The sequence below is a fragment of the Muscardinus avellanarius genome, assembly GCF_963383645.1.
Source record: "Muscardinus avellanarius genome assembly, chromosome: 10".
NCBI lineage: Eukaryota > Metazoa > Chordata > Mammalia > Rodentia > Gliridae > Muscardinus > Muscardinus avellanarius.
Window position 1 is genome coordinate 9,401,249 of NC_137796.1, and position 24,235 is coordinate 9,425,483.

Below are 24,235 nucleotides of genomic sequence, written 5' to 3' on the forward strand. Positions count from 1 at the left end.
TGGAGTGTGACAATATATGTAAAATAGAATACCTTGCACACCACAAGCGTTCAATAATAAGTATGAAATGCTGTCATCACCATCACCATCATTACACAAAGAAGGTGCTTAGAGTCTTGTGCCTTGGGAAATAGACTCCGAGACTGAAATTTGCATGCAGGGTTGAAAGGGAATTTTCTAGGAAATGATCCCAGATTGATATGAATGATTAAACAAAGGGAGAAGCTGAACTCTACTAGTAAAGAGGTCTCAGTTCATTCATGGGAACTTCCAGAGCCAATGTGGTCTCTTGAACAATTCTGAACCAAAGCAAGGGAACTGGCTTAGATCCCTACATCAACTAGTTATGGGTTGAGGACTATCCTCAGGGAGGGGAATATAATCTTGGGAAAGGAGGCTTGCTCCAGCTGAGGGTGGTCCCTCAGGAAAGGACAAGTGGTGAGCGGTCAGCAACCATCACTCCCAGTAGCTGGAGGAATGAGTACCAAGGTCCTAACATAATGCTCTGGGTTGTGGTCACAACATCCACTACCTTACAAGGGGTGGTGTGGACTCCCCTTCCAGGGTCTTATTCCCTCATGGTTATAGACAACCATATATACTCACGATGAGTATTTATATCCTTTGCAAGACAGTTCTTGGAGAGGAATGATATAGTAGTTCTCAAAACTGATGGTGCAAAGGCAAGAAAAAGAGCAAGATCTTAGTTGGGGACCAGAAAGAATGAGAGGAAAGAAAAATGGAAAAATTAAACAGCTCAAAGACCTGGGCATGGTGGTGCACGCCTGCAATCCCAGTACTTGGGAGGCTAAGATAGGAGGATCACAAGTTCTAGGACAGACTCAGCAATATAGCCAGACTTTTAACAACCTAGCAAGACTCTGTTTCAAAACAAAAATAAAAAAGTACTTGGGTTTAGGTTGGAGGTAAAATGCTCTGGTTTCAATTCCTAGTACCCTCCAAAATAAAACAAACACAAAGCCCAAAGAGTCAAGAAAAAGGGTAGAGACTGAGAAAAGAGGAAACAGAAAAGGGCCAGCAGGCAGATGAACTACAAAACACATGTAAGGTTAGGGTACTACTTGGAGATCTGTGAAAATTTATAGTTCAGGGTTTTCTATATGTCTTTGGGAAACTGATGTCACAGAACACTGGAGGAGACTGGGCATCCGAGAAAACAATGTCAAATTCCAAGTGGGAAGTTTTCACCAGCCCTCCACCTGGTGCACATTAACAATCTATAATAGTTTGGATTCAGGATGTTCCCCTTAGCCCTTATGGAAACTAGGCAGCCATATTGGAGGTGGGACTTGGCTGCCAAGGAGGGCTTCTTGTGGTCTTGAGGATTATATAAGATTCTCATTTATTCTCCTCTCTCCCTCTCTCTCTCTCCCTCTCCTCTCCTCTCCTCTCCTCTCCTCTCCCCTCCCCTCCCCTCCCCTCCCCTCCCCTCCCCTCCCCTTCTCTCTCTCTCTCTCTCTCTCTCTCTCTCTCTCTCTCTCTCTCTCTCTCTCTCTCTCTTCCAGTCTCTATGACATGAGAACAGAGAGAAATTTGTACTCTCTCTCTTTGTGTTTCCCATATCCATCCCCTGAGCTTTGTAGACCTGGTTATTTATGGAGTAAACCTCTGAAATCTCTAAAACTGTAAACAAATCAATCTTCCTTCCTCTAAGTTGTGTGGCCAGTTGTTTTGAATTACATCTGTGAGAATGCTAAGCAAAATATGTTCACAGCATCCCATCTGTGGCAGACTCTCCCAGCCCTGGGAAGTACCAGGTAGAACTAATGTGAGACTTTGACCAAGCAAGGGCGGCAAAGGAAGGCAAGCCTTTCTTTATTCTGATCTTGTCTTTCTGATAATACATTCATCAAAGCACTTAACTCCAATCCACATGGGTAAAAGAAGCAGCTGTTGATTCATTTCCTCATCTCCCTGAGAACTGTAGTTTTCATTTCTGATTCTTAATTTCAACTGATAACTTGAAAATGCCAAGAAAAATAGGCATTGATTGATCTCGTAAAAACTTAATCACAATTTTTTTTCTTTTGCTTTCTTGGTTTTTTACAAGCACTCGTTTCACTATCTTGAGACAAGGGGACAATCTGCTCTTGGAGGAAAACGTTCAATGTCCAAAATCAAAGACACCTTTTACGCTAATCTCATATGGTATCTTATTTGAAGGCAGCCAGAATTATCCTGGATGGATAGTAGGCTAGAAAGTTACCTGTTTCCAACCAAAGCGTAAAAAGAGTGTGTTATAGATGTCTTTCTTCTCCTCTTGGACCATGTTATTTGGACTCCAAGTAATGCTGTCTATCCTCTTTAACCACTAATTTTATATAAACAACCCTGCAAACATGTGAGACATAAAATTCTCTGGCCCATTCAATGTTTTGGTCGTAATCAACCACTTTCCTTATTAAGTAAATAATGCTGGTTTTGCCCCCCCCCATCACTTTCTCCATGGCATACAGAGAGTCATGAGGGCTATAGAACTCTGGATATAGTTATATAAGTCCTTCATCACTGCTGGGTCTGAGAAAGGAAATAGATTCAGATTTATGTCCAAATTAGTATTCAAGACACACTTCAGTAGTATTTCTAACACAGAACAAAATAGCCACGGAGATATATTTAGAATGTAAATATCTTGAGCCAGTTTTCAACGGAAACAGAAAAGCATGGTACAGATGGGTCCACACAAGTTCTCCTCAATGCCAAAACTAATCTTTTTGATTTGGGAATGTAGAGTTATTTTTCTACTGTTAGCCACTCCTGGAGATGCAGGAGGAGGTATTTACTCCCATGATTATGCTTGAAAAGGTTAACCTGTCTATGCTCCCTGCTGGAGGCTGAAAGAAGCATCAACTTCAAGTGGGTGCTGAATAGTGATTGGTTGTATAGAACATTTGGTTTTATCCAATTTAAATTCAACAGACCTTCTGTGTTTTGAGGCTTGGCTTGGCAATAATATTACAACAGTGACAATGACATCTGTGCTTCCCAGGAGTTCAGAGATCAGCAAATAAATAACCACAGAGTGTGAGGACCCACAAGGGAGGCTATATAAGGGTCACAGCTCGTAGAGAAAGGGTCATTCTTAAATCCCTCTACTGGGAGCAGGTACTTCACACAGGAACAAATTACTTAGAAATGGGGGTGTGCCCTTTGCTCCCATTCCCCAATCTTTCCAGCCCCAACCCTCCTCTTCACAGAGGGTAAAAGACAGCACAGAGTGACCATGACTGATGTCTCCCCAGAGCCACAAAGGGGGTATGGAAAAAGAGTCCATCTTAGCTGTGACATACTAATAAAAATAATGCTGAATAAAATAGTTGATTCAATCAAAAATAAAGGGGAAGGAATAAAGATTACTATTCAGTAGAATATCTCATGAGATGGATATGTTATGTATCTGTGCTATCCAGTATGGTGGCCACAGGCCACAGGTGGTCATCAAACACCTGAAATGTGATTAGTGTGATGGATAAACTGAATAATAAATGTTGATTAATTGATATTTAAGTTAACTAGCATAAGAAGGAGAACAACAGAATCGCTTTCTTACTGTCTTGCTAGACTATAAGCAACCCTAAAAATCTGCCTTAACATGTACAAGGCTTAGCATGGGTGCATCAAAGGCTGCCAAACCGATTCAGTAGAGAAAATACCTGGGAGTAATTTGAGCTCTTTATTTCCTTTTCTTTACTGAATCAATTCTCTCTCAGTCCTACATAGTTGGAAGCCTCATTGTGTGCACTGGTGTAATGATGAGGGGAACAGAGAAGATCAAAGACCTGCTTGATTGATGTGCTTTGGACGGAGTAAAGATTTCCTCCTGGATGGTATAAACAAACAAACAAACAAACAAACAAATAAATGTATGTCAAAAGTGAAGACAAGCGATTGCAAGGACAGGGTTTGAAAAGTCTGAGAGTGTTTGGAGAGAGCCTGGAAGAAAACAGTATCTTGGAGATCTTTTTTCTGTAGCCCAAATGAATGCAGCTTTCACATTTTCTACCGGACTCCATGGTTTAACCACGCATTTGAATTCTTTGGGGATGTGGGTGTCTATTCAAGGGTGGACAAGCCCAGCTCTCTTAGGGAAGCAAAAGAAAAGATGAGGGGAAAGAGTCCAAGAGAGAAAGAGAGGAACGGAGTTTGACTTCGGTGCTGCTGGTAGGCAACAGAGATGTTGAGGCTCAAAGAGAGAGAGAGGGCGAGAAGCACCTTTGCTATTTATTTCCTATGAAGTAGAACTCCCAGAGGCATAGACTGCCTCTCTGGGCTCAGAGAAGGTCCCCGAAATTGAAAGCATTATTTTAGGAAGGTAGGCACATTGATGGCTGCTATGAATCCCTGATTCAGGCTGGAAAATGCTGTCAGTTTATTAAGGAGTCCCCAGCCAGGACAATTGTAATGGCTCTAAATGGGAGGATAAAGAGAATCCAATGACCAAGTCACTCATACCAATCATGGGAATGGTGGGTTTAATAGCTCCCTGTTAGCTGACTGAACTAGGTAGAACATACATAAATGGAAAAAAATTCTGAGTTTAGATCAAGGTTTCTTTGTTTTTATTTTTATTTATTTTTAAGGAATCTCTGTAACTTGATAGTCTGTTCAAAGCATTGGGAGGAGAAAGTGTGTCTATGGAATGTAGAGTGTGAAGGTTTCATCAAAGTTCACTGGGACCACTGGACTCATCACCTGGTCTGGGGGCTCTGTATCTATGAAGAACACCTATGTCTTCTGGGAACCACAAATTTTCACCATAAAGGAAAAGTGAATTGGGCAATATCAGCTGGATGGAAGAATCTATGGAAAGCTGGTCGTGGTGGTACATGACTGTAATCCCAGCACTTGGGAAACTGAGACAGGACAATCAGATGTTTGAGGATAGTCTCAGCAACTTAGTGAGATCTGTTTCAAACTAAAAATAAAATAAGGCTAGGGTTATGTCTGAGAGGTAGAGTACCCTGGATTCAACCCCCCAGTACTAAAAAAAGTCTATGGCATTTTAGGAGAAACTAGATATATTACGTTTTTAGTGTATGATTTATACCATATTATTTAAATATGGTATTTGAATAAATTCTTATTCACTGTGTGATCTTCAGTTCTCTCTCTCTCTCTGTCTCTCTCTTTATCTCTCTCTCTCTCTCTATCTATCTCTGTGTGTGTCTCCTCTCATCTCTCTTGTCTCTCCATCTGTAAACTGTTGGTCATCACAGAGATGCTCTTGGCACACTTAGCATCCTGTCTGCAGCACATAAACAGTACTAAGGGCTCTGATGACAATGGTAGAAAGTTGATGTTAGTACTGGCGATTAAACCTGGAGGAGTACTTTACCAATGAGCTATCCTTTTACTTTTCATTTTGAGACTAAGTTGACAAGAACATTCTGCCTTAGCCTTCCAACTAGTTGGGATTATAGGTTCCACAAGACCTTGGACTTTTGAATGTGGCATCTGCCACCACTCAGGCCACCTTTCCCCTGTTGGGGGTTGTGTCTGGGATGAGGCTGAAAGACAGGCAGGAAAAGAGTGAAGGTCTCTCCTCTGTGTTGTTTTGTGGTGCCTGGGTTTGAACCCAGGGCTTCAGGCATGCAAGGCAAGTGTTCTACCACTGAGCTACATCCCCAGCCCTCAGCTCTGTGTTTTATTCACTATGTGATCTCTCTTCCTCTCTCTCTCCTCTCCCTCTCCCTCTCTCCCTCTCTCCCTCTCTCCCTCTTCATTTCTCTCATCTTTCCATCTGTAAATTGTTGGTCATCACAGGGATGCTGATGGAACATTTCGCATCCTGTCTGTGGCACATAAACAGTACTAAGTAAGGGCTCTGGTGACAATGATATTTTAGGACTATCCTTATGTTAGCCACAGACAGTAAAAGCCCGACTCAACCCTGAGTAGTGAAGAAATAGGGACAGATTCTGGGGAACCTCAGTGACTAATAGTGGGAGCAGAACAGGGGCATAAGAAAGGGTCAGAATCAGTGAGGAGACAGAAGAACTGTGTCTGAGTACTCATGTGACATCTCCTAGGAAACTCTTCCAGCTAGCTAGAGAGTGAAGGTTGGGCAGGGGGGCAGAGAAGCTGATGCTGACAAAAACGAGTAGGGAGAGAGTCATGGAAATACTGCTTGGCTTAAAAGGTTGTTACAGCATCTAAGCTGGATATGCTCCAGGTCCCCAGGTACACACGCATTGCGGTAGTGCTGGAGTGAGTGCCCTTGGAATAACAGTCATCAGAAGCAGCAGGTGGGTCCTCTCTGAGAGCCCTGGCCCCCAGCGCTTGATGGAGCCACATGTCGAGGAGGAGAGAATTACAGAGCATGTTGAGAATCAGAATCAGAGAGCCACGTTCCTCAGCCTTGGGAAAGTAGTTATCAGGGAACACAAAGAGCAAATGTGAGTGTCTGCTTCCAGGAAACAGGTTGTGTTTAAGAGAAGTAAAACTCCCTCAAAACATTTTTCCTTTGGTATTCTTCAAAGTTCTCGCTCAGAGTCCTGGAAGCTGGGGTCTGGGGAGAGATTTAATTTTCTTGTTGGGGACAAAATGCTAGAGAGAGATTGAGGTTTTTTTTTTTTTTAAGAAAAAAGATGAGATAATGGAGGAAGGGCTGAGGAACACTCACTGGAATGGTTATGTTAGGGAGGTCGTATTTACTATTGGTAGAAAGCTGGCAATACATTTACTCATCCTACCAGCACTTATTGAAGGCTTACTCTTAAACCAAGCACCATGCTTGGCATTCAACAGTTCAATGATAAAAGAGAAGGTCCCTGGAATTTTCAAGATCACCTGAGATTTAAAACACAATGGGCCTTGATGGTGAAAATATTATCTATGTTATTTAATGGAATTCAATAATTTTGTCCAGAGAAATGTAAAATCATAAGATAGGAAATGAGGCTTCTCTGGTCCCCTCTTTTCATCCTGTGCTTTTTCTGGGCAAAGAAGAGGCACTTATGTATGATGGTACCACTGTGATCAACCCCGTGTATTTCTTATCTATCTTCTGGTCACCACCTTTTATTAATCTTTTAATTTTAGAGTATCTACTCCCTCCTTTTTTCACAACACACACATGTACACACATGTACACACACACACACACGCACACACACACGCATGCATGCATGCACACACACTCTGTGTAGTCCCAGTGGGCTATCAATCATGACTGACTAATTTTTAGGCCAAAGTAAGTGTTAGAAGATAGGGACATGTTCACTCTTAGCTCTTCCTTTCCTTGGTGTGGGGGGTGATGGTGGGGGAGGTGAATCTCCAGAGGTTGGTAGGTGATTCGCAAAGGACCAATTAGATTCCTTCCTTGATGTAAGAAAACTGAGATTAAAACAGTTTTGTTTTTGTATGGAGGCTTGCTGTAATTTGCACAGGGCAGCTGGAGCTAAAGTCTCAAGAAGGGAGCTCCTTGCAGTGTGAACATGTGAGGAAACTCAGGAGAAGAGAGAGGATGAAAAATGGAAGGCAAAGGGGGGGGGTCGGGGGAGGACCTGCAAATCCAAGGGCAAAACCATCGTGATGGACAGCATGACTGAAATAAAAAGGAGAGAAGCCAGGGAGGGATGGGGTGGTCTTTCCTGCGCTTGGCCCAGTTCCTGGCACAGGTAGAAGCACATTACACCTTGGTTCCCTTTTCTTTGCTCTTCCTTCAGAAATTAATTTTGTTTCTTGAATCTGTCATAGCATGGGGGTACCTCTGCCCTGTGGCTAATTGTTATATGAGGGCATTGTACTGTTTGGGGTAGACATGTGGAATTGGAATGGAGGATTCCATTTAAAATATTTTTTTTTATCAAATATGGGAAGGCTTTTTACCCGAATATGGGTAGACTTTTTTCATTTCTCCACCTATAATGTCCATCGAACACAAAGCATATGACACCGACTTCATTCATTCCACCAATATTAAGTATGTCCTGGTCATTGCATCTATTTTTATCCTTAAAATATTGTTACCCCATAGATACTATTATTATACCCATGTGGCAATAAGCAAACTGAGGTTTTAAAGGACTAAATTATTTTCCCAAAGTCACTTAGGTTGCTAAAACAATGAGAGCCAGGGTTCGATTCTAGATGTGTTTCACTTCAAACATGAACTGTTTTTTACCAAAGAGCTCCCATACAGTTTGGGTGTATAGTCTCAGCATCATTCAAAGAAATTTAGCATTATCATTCTGTGTACAGAAGATAATGGTCCTCCTTGAGCTCCGGGGACCACAGCCACTTAGAGAAATCAAGGATAGCAAGACCCACTGCTTTAGCTTGCCAAGGGGGTTCTGACGGGGAAAGCACAGCTTCACATGCCCCTGGCTCCTAGGCAGTGCTGGGGATGAGGCTGAGCCATCCGTGGTGGGGGTGGGGGTGGGGCTCACGGGCAAGATATTGAAGATTGGAGCTGACTGCCTGTTCTTAAGAAGAAAATATCATATTCAAAGATGAAACAGTTCCTTTCTCTGGAGCATCTATTTTGTCTCCTGGGCCATCAAACATAAAAATTCTCTTATTTTAATACCATGGCTCCAGCCGGCTTCCTGTATGAGATCACACACAGAGGAATCAAACTAATTTGAGATTACATGCCTGCTGCCCTTTCCTGTGAAGAGTCTCTTCTGGCTTCTAATTAAACTTTTTCTCCTATGACAAATGCCAAGATGTCGAAAAAGAATTTATCTTGGGAAGGAGACACTCCAGGGAATCGGGATAGTGGGGGGTGCTATTCCTCCACGCCTGAAAGGGTTTTGTCTTCTGTGTTGAATGTCAGTGAGGTGCCCAGAGGTCATGGGGTTTGATACTTTGGAATGAGAGAAAGTCAGGTTCCCAGGTTGCCTATGCATACCCAGGTATCAGGGCAGTCATTGGTGCGGCCACTGAGTGAGCAGCCCCAGTCTCTTCTCAACCCTGGGAATAAGACTCACTCAAAGCCAGTACCCTGGTCCCTGCTGCCAATGGAGTCTGCAGGGAGAACTCAAAACCAAAACTGCCTATCTGGGTCTTGGCTCTGTCTTTTACAGCCCGAGTGACTTAGGAAAGAAAATGACCTTTAGTGAGGGCTCCCTATGCACAAGGTACAGTCAGGACTTTCTCAGACTCTCAGCTAGTCTTAAAACAGAACTTAAAATTGGACATTAAGCTGGTTATGGTGGTGCAGGGCTGCAATCCCAGTACTTGAGAGGGTGAGACAGGAAGATCGCAGGTCCGAGGTTAGCCTCAGCAATGAAGTGAGAGCCCCTTAGCATCTTAGCAAGATCCTGTTTCAAAACCAAAAAAATAAAAGAGAGCTGGGCGTGTGGTTTGGAGGTAGAATGCTTTGGGGTTCAATCCCCAGAACAAAAAAACTAAATAAAAATACAGCAAAGGGGTGGTTCCAAAGCAAGTGGTGATTGGGAAGTGCCAATGATCACAGCCACCGTGAGGTACTCAGGGTCTGGACCCAAACCTCTTGTAATTTCTCATTTTCTCCACTTAATCTCTGAGCCCCAGTTTCTTTTCCTAGAAAATATGGGTGATAGTTTGTGTGTTGCTGACCTCACAGGGTGTGAGGATGGAGGATGGATGCAAAGCTGATGTGCACAGCAGGTGTGTCTCTGCAGAGATGCTGCGGGTGGAGGAGGGTGGGGTGGGCGTGACTGTCAGTCATCCTTGCCTTCACCCGTCACCAGCCACCTGCCATTGGTGTCTGATGAGGACGTAGACAATTAAAATCTGGCTGCTGTTTGTGGAAAACTACTCTATGTCAGGTGTTTTCCAAGGTTTTTATCTCCATGTTCTATGGCAAAGTGAGGCATAGGAGTGCTAAGCAACTCACCAAGACACACAGGGTCAATAAAAGGCAAAGTGAAAATTTAACCGGGGGCTGCCTGAAACCAAAGCCCAGTGCTTTACCAAGGGTAGTCAGCTCCCTATCGACCTTCACTTACTTTTCTACCAAAGCAGGCTGGCCAACCCTCTCTGGGGATCCTTTCTAAAAGCTGAATGAACTTTTTCTAAATGGACACATCCACCATTATTCCTGCATGCACTTGCCTTTGCTATCAGGTTAGGTTTTTCTTTCCTTTTTTTTTTTTTTTTTTGTGGTACTGGGGATAGAACCCAGGGGCATTCTACCTCCGAGATACACCCCCAACCCTATTTTTCATTCTTTATTTTGAAACAGGGTCTCACTGAATTGCAAAGGGACTCACTAAGTAGTAGCTGAGGCTGTCTTTAAACCATGATCCTCCTGTCTCAACCTCATAAATGCTGGGATTACAAGTGTGCAACACCATACCCAGCTTCAGGTTAGATTGATTGATTGATTGATTGATTGATTGATTGATTTTGGCAGTACTGGTGTTCCTGGAAGCCTTTCTACCTCCGGGCTACACTCCCAGACCTATTTTATATTTTTATTTGGAAACAGGGTTTCTTAAGCCAGCGCGGCGCGATCCTCTTGTCTCCGCCTCCCAAGCGTGGGGATTACAAGGGTGCGCCACCACGCCCGGCTTCAGGTTAGTTTTAAGTCTATAACTTTCACGCCTTCCTCACCCTCCAGGAGTTTGAATCCTGGGGACATAACTCCTATGAAAAAGTAATCAGGATAATAGCCACATTAGTAATTTCTTAGCAAATCACAGTGTTCTAAATGGCATCGTGAAGCGATTTGCAATTTACTTCATTTTTATTTTATTGAAATTATTTCCACTTGGATGAATCCCATGCCACATAAAATATTATTACAGAAAATTTTAATTGCACCATCTTTTTTGCTCTCTGCTGTAAATTTTTACCAATTACACCTTCTGTTATTGGGGTTATTCTCTGATGATTGTTACTCCTTTTACTAGCATAATAGGAAACTTGGGAGAAAGAGGGTAGTATGTAGATAGATGGACAGAAGAAAGGCGCTATAAAAAGGGAAAAGATGCTGGGCGTGGTTGCGCATGCTTGTAATCCCAGCATTTGGGGGGAGGCTGAGGCTGGAGGATCGCGGTTCATGGACAGCCTCAGCTACTTAGTGAGGCCCTCCACAACTTAGTGAGACCCTGTTTCAAAATAAAGAGTAGAAAAAATAGGGCAGGGGGTATAGCTCGGAGGTCAAATGCCTCTGGGTTCCATCCCCAGACCCGCAAAAAAAAAAAAAAAAAAAAAAAAAGAGAGAGAGAGAGAGAGAGAGAAAAGACAGAAAGGTCTATTGATAGATCAAAATATTCTCAGGGGGTGGAGGAAGATGGCTAAGTACAAACAGTGAGTTCAAATATGGGGTAAGACACACTTCTTTTTCCCTATGAGATAAAAGATCACTAATTTTGGGTTTCCTCTTCTTTGTGAGTTGCTAGGAAAGCAAAAAGTCCCTGCCATTATTGGGCATACACTACCACCTCCAGCCCTCACCAGCGAGGATACAGTTAAAGAGAACATGCCAACTTCAGCCACCAAGAAAGACTCCTGAGCTAGCAACTCCTTCTTCTCATTACCAAATGAGGTTCGAATATTGCTCAGCTTAGAGCCAGCCTTCCCCATCAAAATCCTCACCCACCTTGCAACAGAGTGATTCAAAACACTCTGGTTTTTCCAGTCCCCATGTCAGAGTGGCTCCTGGCTCAGGTATGAAAGGTTCTCTGGCAATTTCTCAGTTTTGCAAACATCTGTGTCACTTAACCTCGTGGACTCCATTTGCTTATTTGAATAACCTCAGGGAACATTCTTGGCTGTATTTCCTTGGCTCAAGCTTATTAGTGACCGTTTTATGCTGTGTTGTTGGGGGACAGCTTATAATCAGGTTGCTAGTGTAGCCATGGCCCAGTCAAGCCAAAACTATACAGGAAGGAATTCCATCATCTTAAATGGTCCAAAAAAGACTATTAATTAGTGTTAGTATTCTGGGTCAAGAATCATAGCAAGCCGGGTGTGGTGGCACAAGCCTATGATCCCAGTACTTGGGAGGCTGAGACAGGAGGATCACAGATTTATGGCCAGCCTCAACAACTTAGCGAGGCCCTCCTCAACTTAGGGAGACCCTGTTTCAAAATAAAAAATAAAATAGGGCTGGGGGTGTAGCATCCCAAACTTCAGAAGTGTAGGGGGAAAGAATGTGGTTCAGAAACACAGTGGTCCTTTGGGGGCTGGGCAGGATGACATCATGCAATTTTGTTTCTATTATTTCTGTTTCAAATTCATTAAATGCACTCCCTGTTCTGGCTTACACCCCTGTCTCTGTCTGCCTGCCTTTCTTGGTCTTTCATCGTCTGTCTCTCCATCTCCCTTTTGCATTTTCTGCCTTTGACACCGCGTCTTCGACTTCTCTGGCTCCCACATGTGAGGAGCCCAGGAACAAGGTCGACTTCGGTTTGCGCCTGGTCCTTCCACCCTGAAGACTCTCCACATCAGCTTCTTCCTCTTTAAGGAAACCTGGAGGTTTCACACACAGGCCTCTCATTTCCTAGCTCAGAACAACAACTCCATAAACTCTCCATCCTTTCCTATCTCCAGCAGACTGTCCCCTGCCGTCATATTTGTGGCGTCCCCACAAATATGATGGCTTCCTTCTGGGGCGGACAGAGTGCTGCCCTCGGCCCATTGTCAGACCAGCCAATGGAGTCCAAACTGCCTGGAACCATTTTTCATCCAATTGGTCTCTTTCCAGAAGCTTCATATGATCTTTCGCTATAAATCACTCTGGGAGAAATAAATGTCCCCAATCCATTAGTGCCTTGCCACCACATGAGCCAATTTGTGCCACAAATGAGATGAGTCTCCTTAATGGACCCTTAAGTCTCCAGCCTCAGATCCACCATCCCTGTCCCAGAGACACCGCTCTGTGCAAGACCAACAGAAGCAAAGGCACAGATCTGATGCTTATCTGCGGGGCAGGGGGCGAAGGGTCCACACAGCCTCCTTTGCCCAAGATAGTTGCAGCTTGCTCCTGCTACCCCACAGCAATTATCGATGGCGCCCCTTTCACTTTCAATAGAGTTCCAGTTTGAATGAGGAATTATATAGGGTATCTATGGCAACCGAGGATAATAGTTTAGATAATAATAGCTGTCATGCATCGGCCACTTGATAAATGTCGGGCCTCATCATGAAGGTCTAACATGCCACTGTCTCCCTGAAACTTCACTATAAGGCTAAAAAAGGGGAACAAGTCTTTACTCTATGGACCAGGAAACTGAGGTTTTCAGGAGTCCTCCACCATGGTCAACCAGAGGCTGGTGTTTGTGTCTCACCCAGATCCTTTCTAGGGGTGGCACACTCACTTCCCAGCTGCTGGGAGTGCTGGACGAGCATGGCTCACAGCTGGGGAATCAGGCTCAGGTGCATACAAGCCCCATCTGCTTGAGAGATTCCCTGCCTCCACTCAGTAAGCAGCTCACAGCCCAGCACACAGGCTTCTCCCTTCTCCTGGCTTCAAGACCAGACTGACTGCAATGGGATGTAGCTGAGACCCATGCTTGCTTAGCTCTCTTCTTTACCCCAGCTGGTGTTCTGTCAATAAAGTACTCGAGGACTGATCCCTGTCTCAGGTTCTGCCTCCAAGGAGCCAGACCCATGACATCCGGTTAACAAGAAGCAGGGCTGGGCCTCCTGTCTAAGAAGTCTGACTCCCAGCCCTTAAGCAGATGTGACATGGTATTGCCTATATGCCAGGCATGGTTAAAAGGAGACTTCCACATTGCCCGGCCTCTAGGAAGCCCATGACAGATAGGTCTACCAACACCAATAACAGGGGTTGTAGCAACAATAACTACTGCTTATTGAGTGCTGACAACGGACCAGCCTCTTTATGGCATCTGAGCCCCTCAAAGCCACCACAAGGTTCACCATGTTATCTCTCCTCTCTTTGCAAATGACGCACAGAAAGCTAGGTGACAATGAGACCCGCCCGGTAAGGTCACGTGAACAGGAAGGAACAAGGCGCAAGCTGACAGCCAGCTCCCTCGTTCTTCAAAGGCCACCTGCTTGCTTTCTTTTTTTTTTTTTTCTTTCTATTTGGCCACTTGCACCTCTGGCCGTGCAAAGTAATCAAAGGCTAATCAGTGCAATGGGACTGTTCTGCTGTCTCTGTATCCCCCACACCTGCGCAATGGCTCTTTTGAGCTGCATTTAGTCACATGTCTCTACTTTACAGAGAAAGCCATATGACCCTGGGAATAGCCCAAGAATGTTCCTTTAGGCCATACATTAATAAAAAAAAAAAAAAGAAAAAAGCAGAGGATGCTGGGTGTGGTGGTGTGTGCCTGTCATCCTAGCACTTGGAAGGCCGAGACAGGAAAATCAGGGCCAGGTTTGAGGCTAACCTCAGGAACATAGAGATAACCCCAGCAACTTAGAAAGACCCTGTTTTAAAATAAAAAAAAGGCCAGAGGTTTAGCTAGAAAGTAGAATGCCAATGGGTTCAATCTTTGGTACAAAAACAAAGCAAAACAAAAGATTCATATTTATTGAAGAAATGAAAGCAACCATAGGTCCAGAAAGGAAAATCACATTTTTTGTGACTTTTCCACTAAATTAGGCAAAGTGGAATAAAAGGAGAACAGCAGAGATGAGGCAGATTCAAATCCTAAGTCTACTATCCGTGTGATGGTATTGAAAAATTACTCGATGTCCCCAGGCCCCAATTTGCCCTTCCATAATATATGAAAAATATTTATTTCATCAGTCCATGAATGAAAATCTTCTTCCTGCCTCGTCTCTTCTGTTTCCATAAAATCTACAGAGTAACCAACATGAAGCCTCTTTCCAGGTCTGACTAATACTAGTTCAGATGCACTCAGCTCTCGTTGCCAGCAAAAAGCATCTTTCTGTTTGATGATAAAAGGTTTCCATTAAAAACAGAGAGCAGATAAAAGGGGACCTTCATCCATGAGGCCATCGGTTGATTCATAAAAACATAGAATGAGTCATCCTAGATCTCCAGGCTGAAACTTAAAATCAATGGACCTTGTTGGCCAGCCAATCCCAGCCAAGTGGATGAGGAAGAGCTAGCTATTCCCACCATCCCTGGGTAACTGATGAACTCTGCTTCCAGCTTGGCAAAGGAGAATCAATCAGAGCCTTTTGCAATATGGTGGGTGCACCCCCCCATACTGAGGTGTCTTTCGGGATAACTGGGGTGGGGGATTGCAGTAATTCATGTGTGTGTGTGTGTGTGTGTGTGTGTGCATGTATACAACTCCATTATAGAACAGACCCATGCATTTGGCTTTGAAAATCAATCTCCTGGCTTCTGTCTTGACATTTATTATTTCAAAATGTATCAGTTCCTATAAGCACTTATGCAGTTAGCATAGGCTACAAAATGCAGAGGCTAGAGAACACAGAGTTATTTGCACTACGCATGAGGCTCTTTTAAAAGTAACGGCAACGTTTTATTCTCTGAATACATACGCTGATGTGAGCCCTCGATTTGGATGAAGGGTCACGGATTACATGCACGGATATATAATTTGATATATATAAAATTGTGCATATACATATATATTTGTATACCTGCAGCATGTATACATATATTTTTATGGGACTGTTAAAGAAGGAGAATTATCTATACATGGTTTACTTGTATTAGCCAGAAGCTCTTCTTCCAGCAAGTAAAAAATAATAATGAGTCAACAGTCCCCCTCCCAGCCCTTTCTTCAATCCATTAACCCAGTAGTAACGTTTTCAGGATGCCCACGGTGCCAAGCACTGTGTTAGACGCTGGGGATTTACTGGTGGAAAGGGCAGATGTAAGCTCCGCTTTCCAAGATCCATTAGCTTGGTTCAGTAAGAGTTAACAAGAACTGTGTAAGACCCCTCAGTTTGCAAAAGCCTCTCCCTAACCCTGAATTCCCCAGAGAAGCCTCAAAGCGTGTTTTGAGTCAAACAGGACCCGCTGCCTATACTTGGAGCCAACCCCAGCCAAGACCAGCACCCCATGGCCCCCACAGCTGTCCTGTGATCTGGCAATAGGAAAGGAGAATTCCTCTGCCTTTTCATTCCCCCTAGCTCAGGTCTCTGCTTTGGGGTTTATTATTTAACCTGGGAACTGTGCGCTGGCTGCTGCTTCCAGGAGCAGGATCTATTGGGGTCTTCCAAAAGCATAGATGGGAAGGGCTAGGCTCATCTCTGCGAAACAGTTCTGATCATAGCTTGTCACCCCAGGGCTGCATAGCGCTGGGCGCTCAGCGATCCTCTCCCGTCAGCCCTCCCAGAACTTGGGTGAAAGGCTGGGGTGGTTCCTGTGTATATGGAGAGGCAGGGGTAGTTTCTGCATATACCGAGAGGCTCACAAACTCAGGAGGGATCCAGCTGGACGTGGGTCTGGAGAAGTTTTCCCAGGAGAGACAGGAATAGAGGGCCTCTTAGACAACTGGGCTGCTTCTGAGAAGGAAGCAGGAGTTGGAAGGGAATCCATCAGGAATCCCCCTCCTTGAAGAAACATAAAGGATGCGGGGAATGGGGGGCTGCAGCCCTGGTCTCACCCTCACCAGCTTTGCACATTAGTTAACTAACCCTGCATCCCTTTTCTCAAGACAGGCTACAGGGAGGGAAGACCCAACCCTGGACCCCTTCTCCAGCCTCACCAAGACAATAGTGTGGAGTCCTGACCAGACCCCTTAGTGGCAGCTGGCTGATCCTGGTCAAGGATCAGAGCAGCGGGTTTGTCACCTGTAAGGGAGGGAAAAGACGACGCCAAGGATGCTACCTACCTCAGTGGGTCCTAGGAAGTATTAAATAGGACCGCACATAAAACTCTAAAAGACCGTGGCTGGCACACAGTAAGCCTAAGGATTATCGGTATTTTCTAAACCCTTTAACCATCAAATCCCCTGCGTGGCGACTGAGCTGTCCAGTTAGATGGAGAACTCCTGTAGCGCGTTCTTCCAGATGCAGGGTGCTGGGCGCCACCGCCCTCCCGGTGGTCACCCTACAACTGGCCCAGGGAGCGGGGCGGCCACCTCTGGGCTTGCACCGGGCGCTGGCTGGCCCGGGCCGAGCAGACTCTGGGAACCGGGTGTGGACCCGGAGGGGGCATCCGCGGGACCCTCCCAGCCCCTCCCGGAGCGAGCAAGAGAGCAAGGCACAGGGATACTCGACCAGGCTTTGACGCGGATCTTGAGCTCGCCGTCCTGCGGTTCGGGCATGGCCTTCCTGGACAGCCGCAGCTTGTTGAGCCCCCCGAAGCCCGCCAGCACCACGGCGCGCATCTCCTGGGCATCCCCCAGGCGGTGCGAGCCGTCGCCGCCACCGCCGCCCTCGGCCGGCTCCTGGCTCGCCTCCTTCTCAATCATTTGCTCGGTCTCCTCTGCCTTCTCTACGCCTTCTTTGGCCATGGCGCACGGGGCGCGGGGCGCGCGGGTGGCTGCGGCGGCTGCGGCGAGGGGCTCGGGCAGCTCTCCCGCGGGCTCCTCCTGTTGAATGTGGGATGCTCTGCTGTGCAATGGCTGCAGCCTGGGCGAGTGAGCGAGGAGCGGCGCCGCGGTCCACCGCTCCGCCGTAATCCTCGCAGGAGCCGCGCCCCGCCCCGCGCCCACCTCACCTCCCAGCCCAGAGGAAGCCCGAGCTCCGGTTCTCGAAACCAGTCTCAAATGGCACTCTCTGTTTCAGCCCTCCAAACGGATTTTCCCGGAGTATCGCTGATAAAACAGGTCTCCATCGGCCGCCTGGTCCTTGTCGAGCGCGCGGTACTCGGTTATTTACGGCGCCGGCTGGAGCGCCTGGAAATGGACAGAGATGGATGTCTGGGCCTGGAGGAAGCATTGGCGAGGCCAGGTTGCCTGGGCTCTTGCTGATCTGCGGAGACAGGGGGCGGGAGAGCCGGGAAAATGGGCTGCTTCCCAAACCCTGGATGCCCAATGGAAGCAGCGAGTTTGGGGAGGCAGAAAACTAGAGATTGCAGTACGTTCTGAAGAGTCCAGTGCGAAGTCTTTTCCCTTGGAGCAGACCCCACAGGTCACACGGGATGCTCTTTCCCAGGGATTGTCTTAAGACGATGAGTTCTCAGCACCTGTGCTATTTGAGCCCAGCAAAGAGGTTCCGGGAGAGATTTGGTACTGGAACCGGACCCTATTCTTGTTCTAACCTCCAAGGACCAATAAGTACTTTTTGTTTTGTTTGCTATTGGGGCCCTTTGTAAAAAAAATAATAATCTCCTAGAAAAATGTGCATTTCCTTTTATTAAAAAAAAATGAAAGGGAATAGTTTGCCTTGTCCCGGTTTAAGGAAAGGATGCCGCAGAGGAATAGTAGGTGTATATCTTGGTTGCTATGCAACCACCAGGTCTCCGGGCAGCTCATTCCCTCATCCTTTGGAACCTCTACACCCTCATCTATAAAATGGGTGGGCACATTTGGGTTCTGCACTGGATATGCTTTCAGTGATACCTGGTCCTGACCCACGAGGAGCCCAGTCTTAGAACATGAGTCAGGGAGGACTCCACCGACAAGTCGTATGGCACATTTAACAATGTTAAAGCACCTTCTCCCTCCCGTCTCCCTGCCTCTCTGCTTTCACGACCCTGGCCTTCTTAGGCTTCAAAAAGAGCTTGTGTCAAGCTAGATGTGATGGTGCACATCTGTAATTCCAGTACTTGGGAGTACTTGGGAGGCTGAGACAGGAGGATTGCAGGCTCGAGGCTAGCCTCAGCAACCGTAGCAACTTAGGGAGATTGTGTCTGTAAATAAAAAGCAAATAAGGGCTGGGGGCATAGCTTGGAAGTAGAAGGTTTAATCCCTAGTAACAACAAGCAAAAAAGGAACAACAAGAAAACTCTGAGCACAAATGCCAGTTCAACCACCTTGGCCAGCGTAGCCCTGGGCAAGTAAATTGGCTTCACTGTGTGTTGGTATCCCCATTTGTAACGTAGGAGAGACAAGAAAACTCTGCACCTGCTGTGCCCTGGGCCTGGGATGTGCTTCTTACGTACCTCTCTCCTCTGGCATTAATTACTCCTTCACTCCCACCTAGAGCATTTGTTTCTTGTCAAAGGCTCTCCAACCCCTAGGCTGGTCTGTGACCTTTCCTGTAACTTTCATGTCAGTTCGTAGCTAACTTTTATGGGTGTACTTGATATCTCAGTTTTCTTCTCCAGACCAGGAACTTCATGTGGACAGGAGCCAGTCTGCTTTGATCCTGCCTGGATCTGGGGCGTTAGCACATGATTGGTTCATAGAAGATGCTCAGGAAATGCCTGCATAAATGATGGAGATAGTGTGTGCAGGTGCTTCTGGAGGAGGCCAGAGGACAGCACTGTTAACTGGTCCAAGAAGAAGGAGAAATCCTTGGGGGAGAAGGGAACATGGAAGCCAGACCTCTAAGCATGCACCAGGTTCTTTGGGATGAGAAGGTCACAAGCACATTGAAACACATAGAAAGGTGAGAAGTGAGCTAGACGTGGCGGTATGGGCCTGTATTCCTAGTACTTGGAAGGCTGAGGCTGAGGACTGCAGGTTCCAGACCAGCCTCAGCAACTTGAGACTCTCAGCAACTTTGCAAGGCCGTGTTTCAAAAAATAAACAAATATGCCGGGCGTGGTGGCGCACGCTTGTCATCCCTGCGCTTGGGAGGCGGAGACAGGAGGCTCGCGCTGGTTCGGAGCCAACCTCGCTGGCTTAAGAGACCCTGTTTCCACATAAAAATGTTAAAAAATAGGTCTGGGAGTGTAGCCCGTGGGAGTGTATCCCGGAGGTGCTGGAGATGTAGCTCAGAAGCTGACTGTCCCTGGGCTCAGTCCCCAGTAGCATGCATCCCCAGTAGCATGCATGTGTGTGTGAGCGGCCACACACGTACACACACACAGGGTAACCGCTGTTGAATACTGAGTATGTGCCTGGCCCCTTGCTCAATCACTTCACTGGGTTAATTTTCCCAACAGTCCTGTGTAGTCAGCGCCATCATAACCCTATTACAGGTGGGGAAACCAACACACTGGGAAGCCAAGTCACTTGCCCAGGGCTACACTGTCCGAGGTGGTAGAATTGAGATTTGTGCTTAGTTCTCCCAAGGCTCTTAAGAAATTGGTCATATTGGTTAATAAATGACCTAAATATCTATTCACTGTCAAAGTAGGGCTGGATTTCTAATAACACACACACACACACACACACACACACACACACACGTAACAGGTAAATATGTTTTTGAGAGGACACTGATTCCGATGATGGCTTTGGCTATGTTTGGCAATTGGGGATGGGGGAAGAGGATGCTGAAGGGTTGGTTAGAACCATTTTTAAAGGGTCTTTCATACCATGTTAAAAATTCTGACATAATCACAGCAGCCCTGGGTACCACTAAAGGCTTTAAAAAGAAACAAAAGCCAGAGACTGGCACTACAAGAGTTGCATTTTAGAATACTAACATTGGCAGCAAGCAGCTGGTGATTCGGATCACAGAATTTCTGGAAATGGGGAGATCAGTGGGAGAGTAGTGCATCCGGGCATGGTGGCACACACCTGTAGTCCTAGTATTTAGGAGGCTGAGATGGGAGGACCTCAGGTTTAAGGACGGCCTCAGCAATTTAACAAGACGCGCAGCAACTTAGCTTTTATAGTTAGATATAAAATGGCTCCTTGAGGAGCTCATAGGTTGGTGCTTGGAGTTGATATAATTGAGTCATGAGGGGTATAATCCCAGAAGTGAATGAATCCATTGTAATGGATTTACCTGGGTGGCACCCAGTGGGCTTGTTGTCAGATAGACAGGAGGAGGTGGTCCCTGGTGGTGCAGCCCCAGTGATTCTATCTGCTTCCTCCTCCTCTGGCTTGCTCTCTTGCTTGATGTGAGGTGCACAGCCCACGTGCTCTCCACCTGCCTCCTGCCGCCATTCCCTAAGATCTGTGGTCCCCGGCCTCACATGGACTGAGATCCAAACTGTAAGGAAATAAACCTCCTTTCCTTTAAGTTATGTGGTCAGAACTTTAGATTATAGCTATAAAAATACTCACAGATACATTAGCTGAGTGCGCACACACACACACACTTTCAAAACTGAAAAAAATAACCTGGGTGTAGTGGTACTCATAATCCCAGGACTTGGGAGGGTAAGATAGGAGGCTCGAAAGTTTAAAACCAGCCTCAACAACTTAGTGAAACCCTCTGCAACTTTTTGAGACCCTGTTTCCAAATAAGAAATAAAATTGGGCTGGGGGTTTAGCTCAGAGGTAGAATGCCTCTGGGTTCAATGCCCAGTGCCACACACACACACACACACACACACACACACACACACACACACAAATAAAATAAAAAGGCATGAAGGTGTAGCTCGGGGTTAGAATGCTCCTAGGTTCAATCCCTAGTACAATAAATAAATACATAAATAAGTAAATAACAGTGCAGGCAAAAACACAATAAACAAGGGTGCAGACTGAAGCAATGGCTAAGGAGGTTGAATAGGTGGCGCTTGGTTAGTGCATTTTACATTGTATTCTGCACCCGATTGCCCACGTCGAGAAACCTGTTTACATTGTGAGAAATACTGTTTAGGCTGGATGCTATCCTGAAACAAGGAGTCATGTGCTAGTAGTTTATTTTGGGGGCAATCCCAGGAAGTGCTGGTTGAGAAGTGGGAAATGGAGACAGGGAAGTGACAGCAGCCAGTGTGGGGTGTGTTAGTGGTCGGGTTTCCACAGAGGACAGACCAGGGCTCAGACCCTCAGGAGATCTTTGACATACAGTGTAAAGCAAGTCTCACAGTTGTCCCAGCAAACCTATAAAAAAATAGCTGCTGATTCACTAAATGCCCGATTGGTTAACAGCTATTTCTGGAGGTGTTTTGGGATTCCCGTCCTGTCCCAGGAGCCGGGGCAGAGAGAGTCCCCAGACAGAGAACTCTAGATTTTTTTCCATAGAAAGCTGCCGTTTTGCAGATGGAATGGTGAATTCCAAGAGGACATGGTTTTGGCCCTGATAATATTCGCAGCATATGTTACTGTTTGGGCTATGGCTCCTTTTCTAGACACATTAGTTATGCTATGCAGTGTGATTCTCAGAATAACCTCAGGAGTTAAGAATTATGACTCCTGCCTAACAGAAGAGGAAACTGAGTCTCAGCATGGTAAGCTGTGCTCAAAGGGGCACATTGAGAACCCTGGTTGGAATGAGACACAAAAACCGACTCCAAGTTCCTGCGCTTAACATCTTACCATGCGCGTTTATTTGGACAAGCCAAACTCGCGATCCTCCTGATTTATGAGACTCTCTGATCCTTGGGATCATCTCTGCTCTTTTCACAGTTCTCTAACATCTCTGTTCCACCAAGGTCCCTCGACTCGGTTCCCAGTGTTTTCCTTTGGCATTAGTAATGTAAATCTACTTTGCAGTCAGCACGCAGCATATTTAAGAGAAAGTGTTTGTCTTCCATAGTGTATTAAAGGGAATATAATTATTCCCTCCAAGGGAATCTTCTGGCTCTTTACAAACCCCAGACTATAATTGGTCGGCAGCTGATTACTACCACCATCCAGAGGGAGTTTACCAGGGCCCTTGCTGCTCAGGGAAAGAGGCTCTCCTCCGAATCTACTGTAACAGTACTATGAAGTAGTCCCAACTCTGCTCCCCGCAGGCAGGAGGTAGAAGGAGCTCTACTGCGTGGTATCTGTCCAGATGAACACAAGAAGCCAATTTTTAATTTATAAGATAGATTCCAAGGGCATCTATTCAAGAGTCACCATTGTGAAAATTTCTGACTTTGCAGGGCAATGTCTAGCGGCGGCCACTGATGGTGAAACATGGGATTACAGCTCAGCTCTCTGAGCTTGTAAATGGCCCTGGAAAGACGTGTGTGTGTGTGTGTGTGTGTGTGTGTGTGTGTGTGTGTGTGTGTGTGTGACAGAGAGAGAGAGAGAGAGAGAGAGAGAGAGAGAGAGAGAAGTTCAGAATGACAAATTAGAAACTCCCCAAGAAAATATCATCTGATGGAACCCAGAAGCATTCTACCTCCGAACCACACCCCTGCCTTATTTTTTATTCTATTTTATTTTTGAAACAAGGTCTCACTGAGTTGCCAAGGGCCTCACTAAGTAGCTGAGGCTGTCCGTGAACCATGATCCTCCTGTCTCAGCCTCCCAAATGCTGAGATTACAAATGTGCGCCATCATGCCAGGCTGGGAAAATTGAATAAGCAGATATGGTAAAAAATATTAGCATGATTTTAGATATGATTTTCTAAATAATTTGGAGTGACTCAGGAATTCTCCAGGGAAGTAATGTACTTCTCCAAGGGTCAATGTCTTCAACTATATCCTTTTAATAGTATTCATGCCATTTCATTTTCTTCGGTATACTTGAAATCATGGTGACACATGCCAATAATCCCAGTACTTAGGAGGCTGAGAAAGGAGGATCACAGATTCAAGGTCAAACTCTGTAGCTTAGCAAGATTATCATCAATGTCGTGAGACCCTGTTTCAGAATTAAAAATAAAATAAAGCTGAGGGTTTAGCTTGGAGATAGAAAGGTCCTAGGTTCAATCCCCTATACCAAAAAGAAAAGAAAAAGAAATTATTTATTATACATAAATTATATTATTTAATCTTCAGAATAATCCTGCCACATAGAAATTATTATCCCTTCTTTGCAGAGAGGAAAACTTAGTATAAACTGAGTAGTCTTCCCCAAATCATCTATTTGGTAGGTAGCAGAGTTGGTGTTTGAAGTGGGAACCATTTAACTCTAAAATGTGGATACTATCAGGATACTGTGCTGTATGTGGCTTTATATGTTGCTTTAGCTTTCATTCCTCAAAATGCCATAAAGCACCCCAAGAAATATAAAAGATAAACTTAGAAGGTCAATAACAGAACAAAGAAGATTCCAACCAATAGAAGATATTAATAAAATCCAGGGGCTTATATTAAAAGATATGTGCCTTTTTATATAATTTATCTTGAAGCCAATTAAAAGCTAATGAAAGCTGGGCGTAGTGACACATGCCTGTAATCCCCGTACTTGGGAGGTGGAGATAGGAGGATTGCAGGTTTGAGGCTAGCCTCAGCAACTTAGATCTTTGAGAACTTAGCAAGTTCCTGGTTCAAGATAAAAAGAAGCTGAGGGTGTTGATCAGAGGTAGAATTGGGCTCCATCCTCAGTACCAACAATTAATAATAATAATTATATTTATTTATTATAATATTATATTATTATAATATATTATATTTTATATATTATTATTATATATTATAATTATATATTATAGAACACGATTGCCATGAACACAGAATACTTCTTCAGAGAACTG

The 24,235-nt window shown here is 45.2% G+C and overlaps 1 protein-coding gene across 1 annotated transcript in view; it reads right to left on the minus strand.

The window, feature by feature from the left end:
* Window positions 1-17,330, minus strand: part of VAT1L (vesicle amine transport 1 like) — a gene marked incomplete at both ends in the record, with an annotated part of 178,012 nt that extends 160,682 nt beyond the window's left edge. The window contains one exon of the mRNA XM_080704536.1: window positions 17,095-17,330. Within this exon, the coding sequence (XP_080560662.1) occupies window positions 17,095-17,330 (236 nt within the window). The remainder of the gene's footprint in view (window positions 1-17,094) is intronic.
* Between the last annotated feature and the right edge of the window lie 6,905 nt (window positions 17,331-24,235).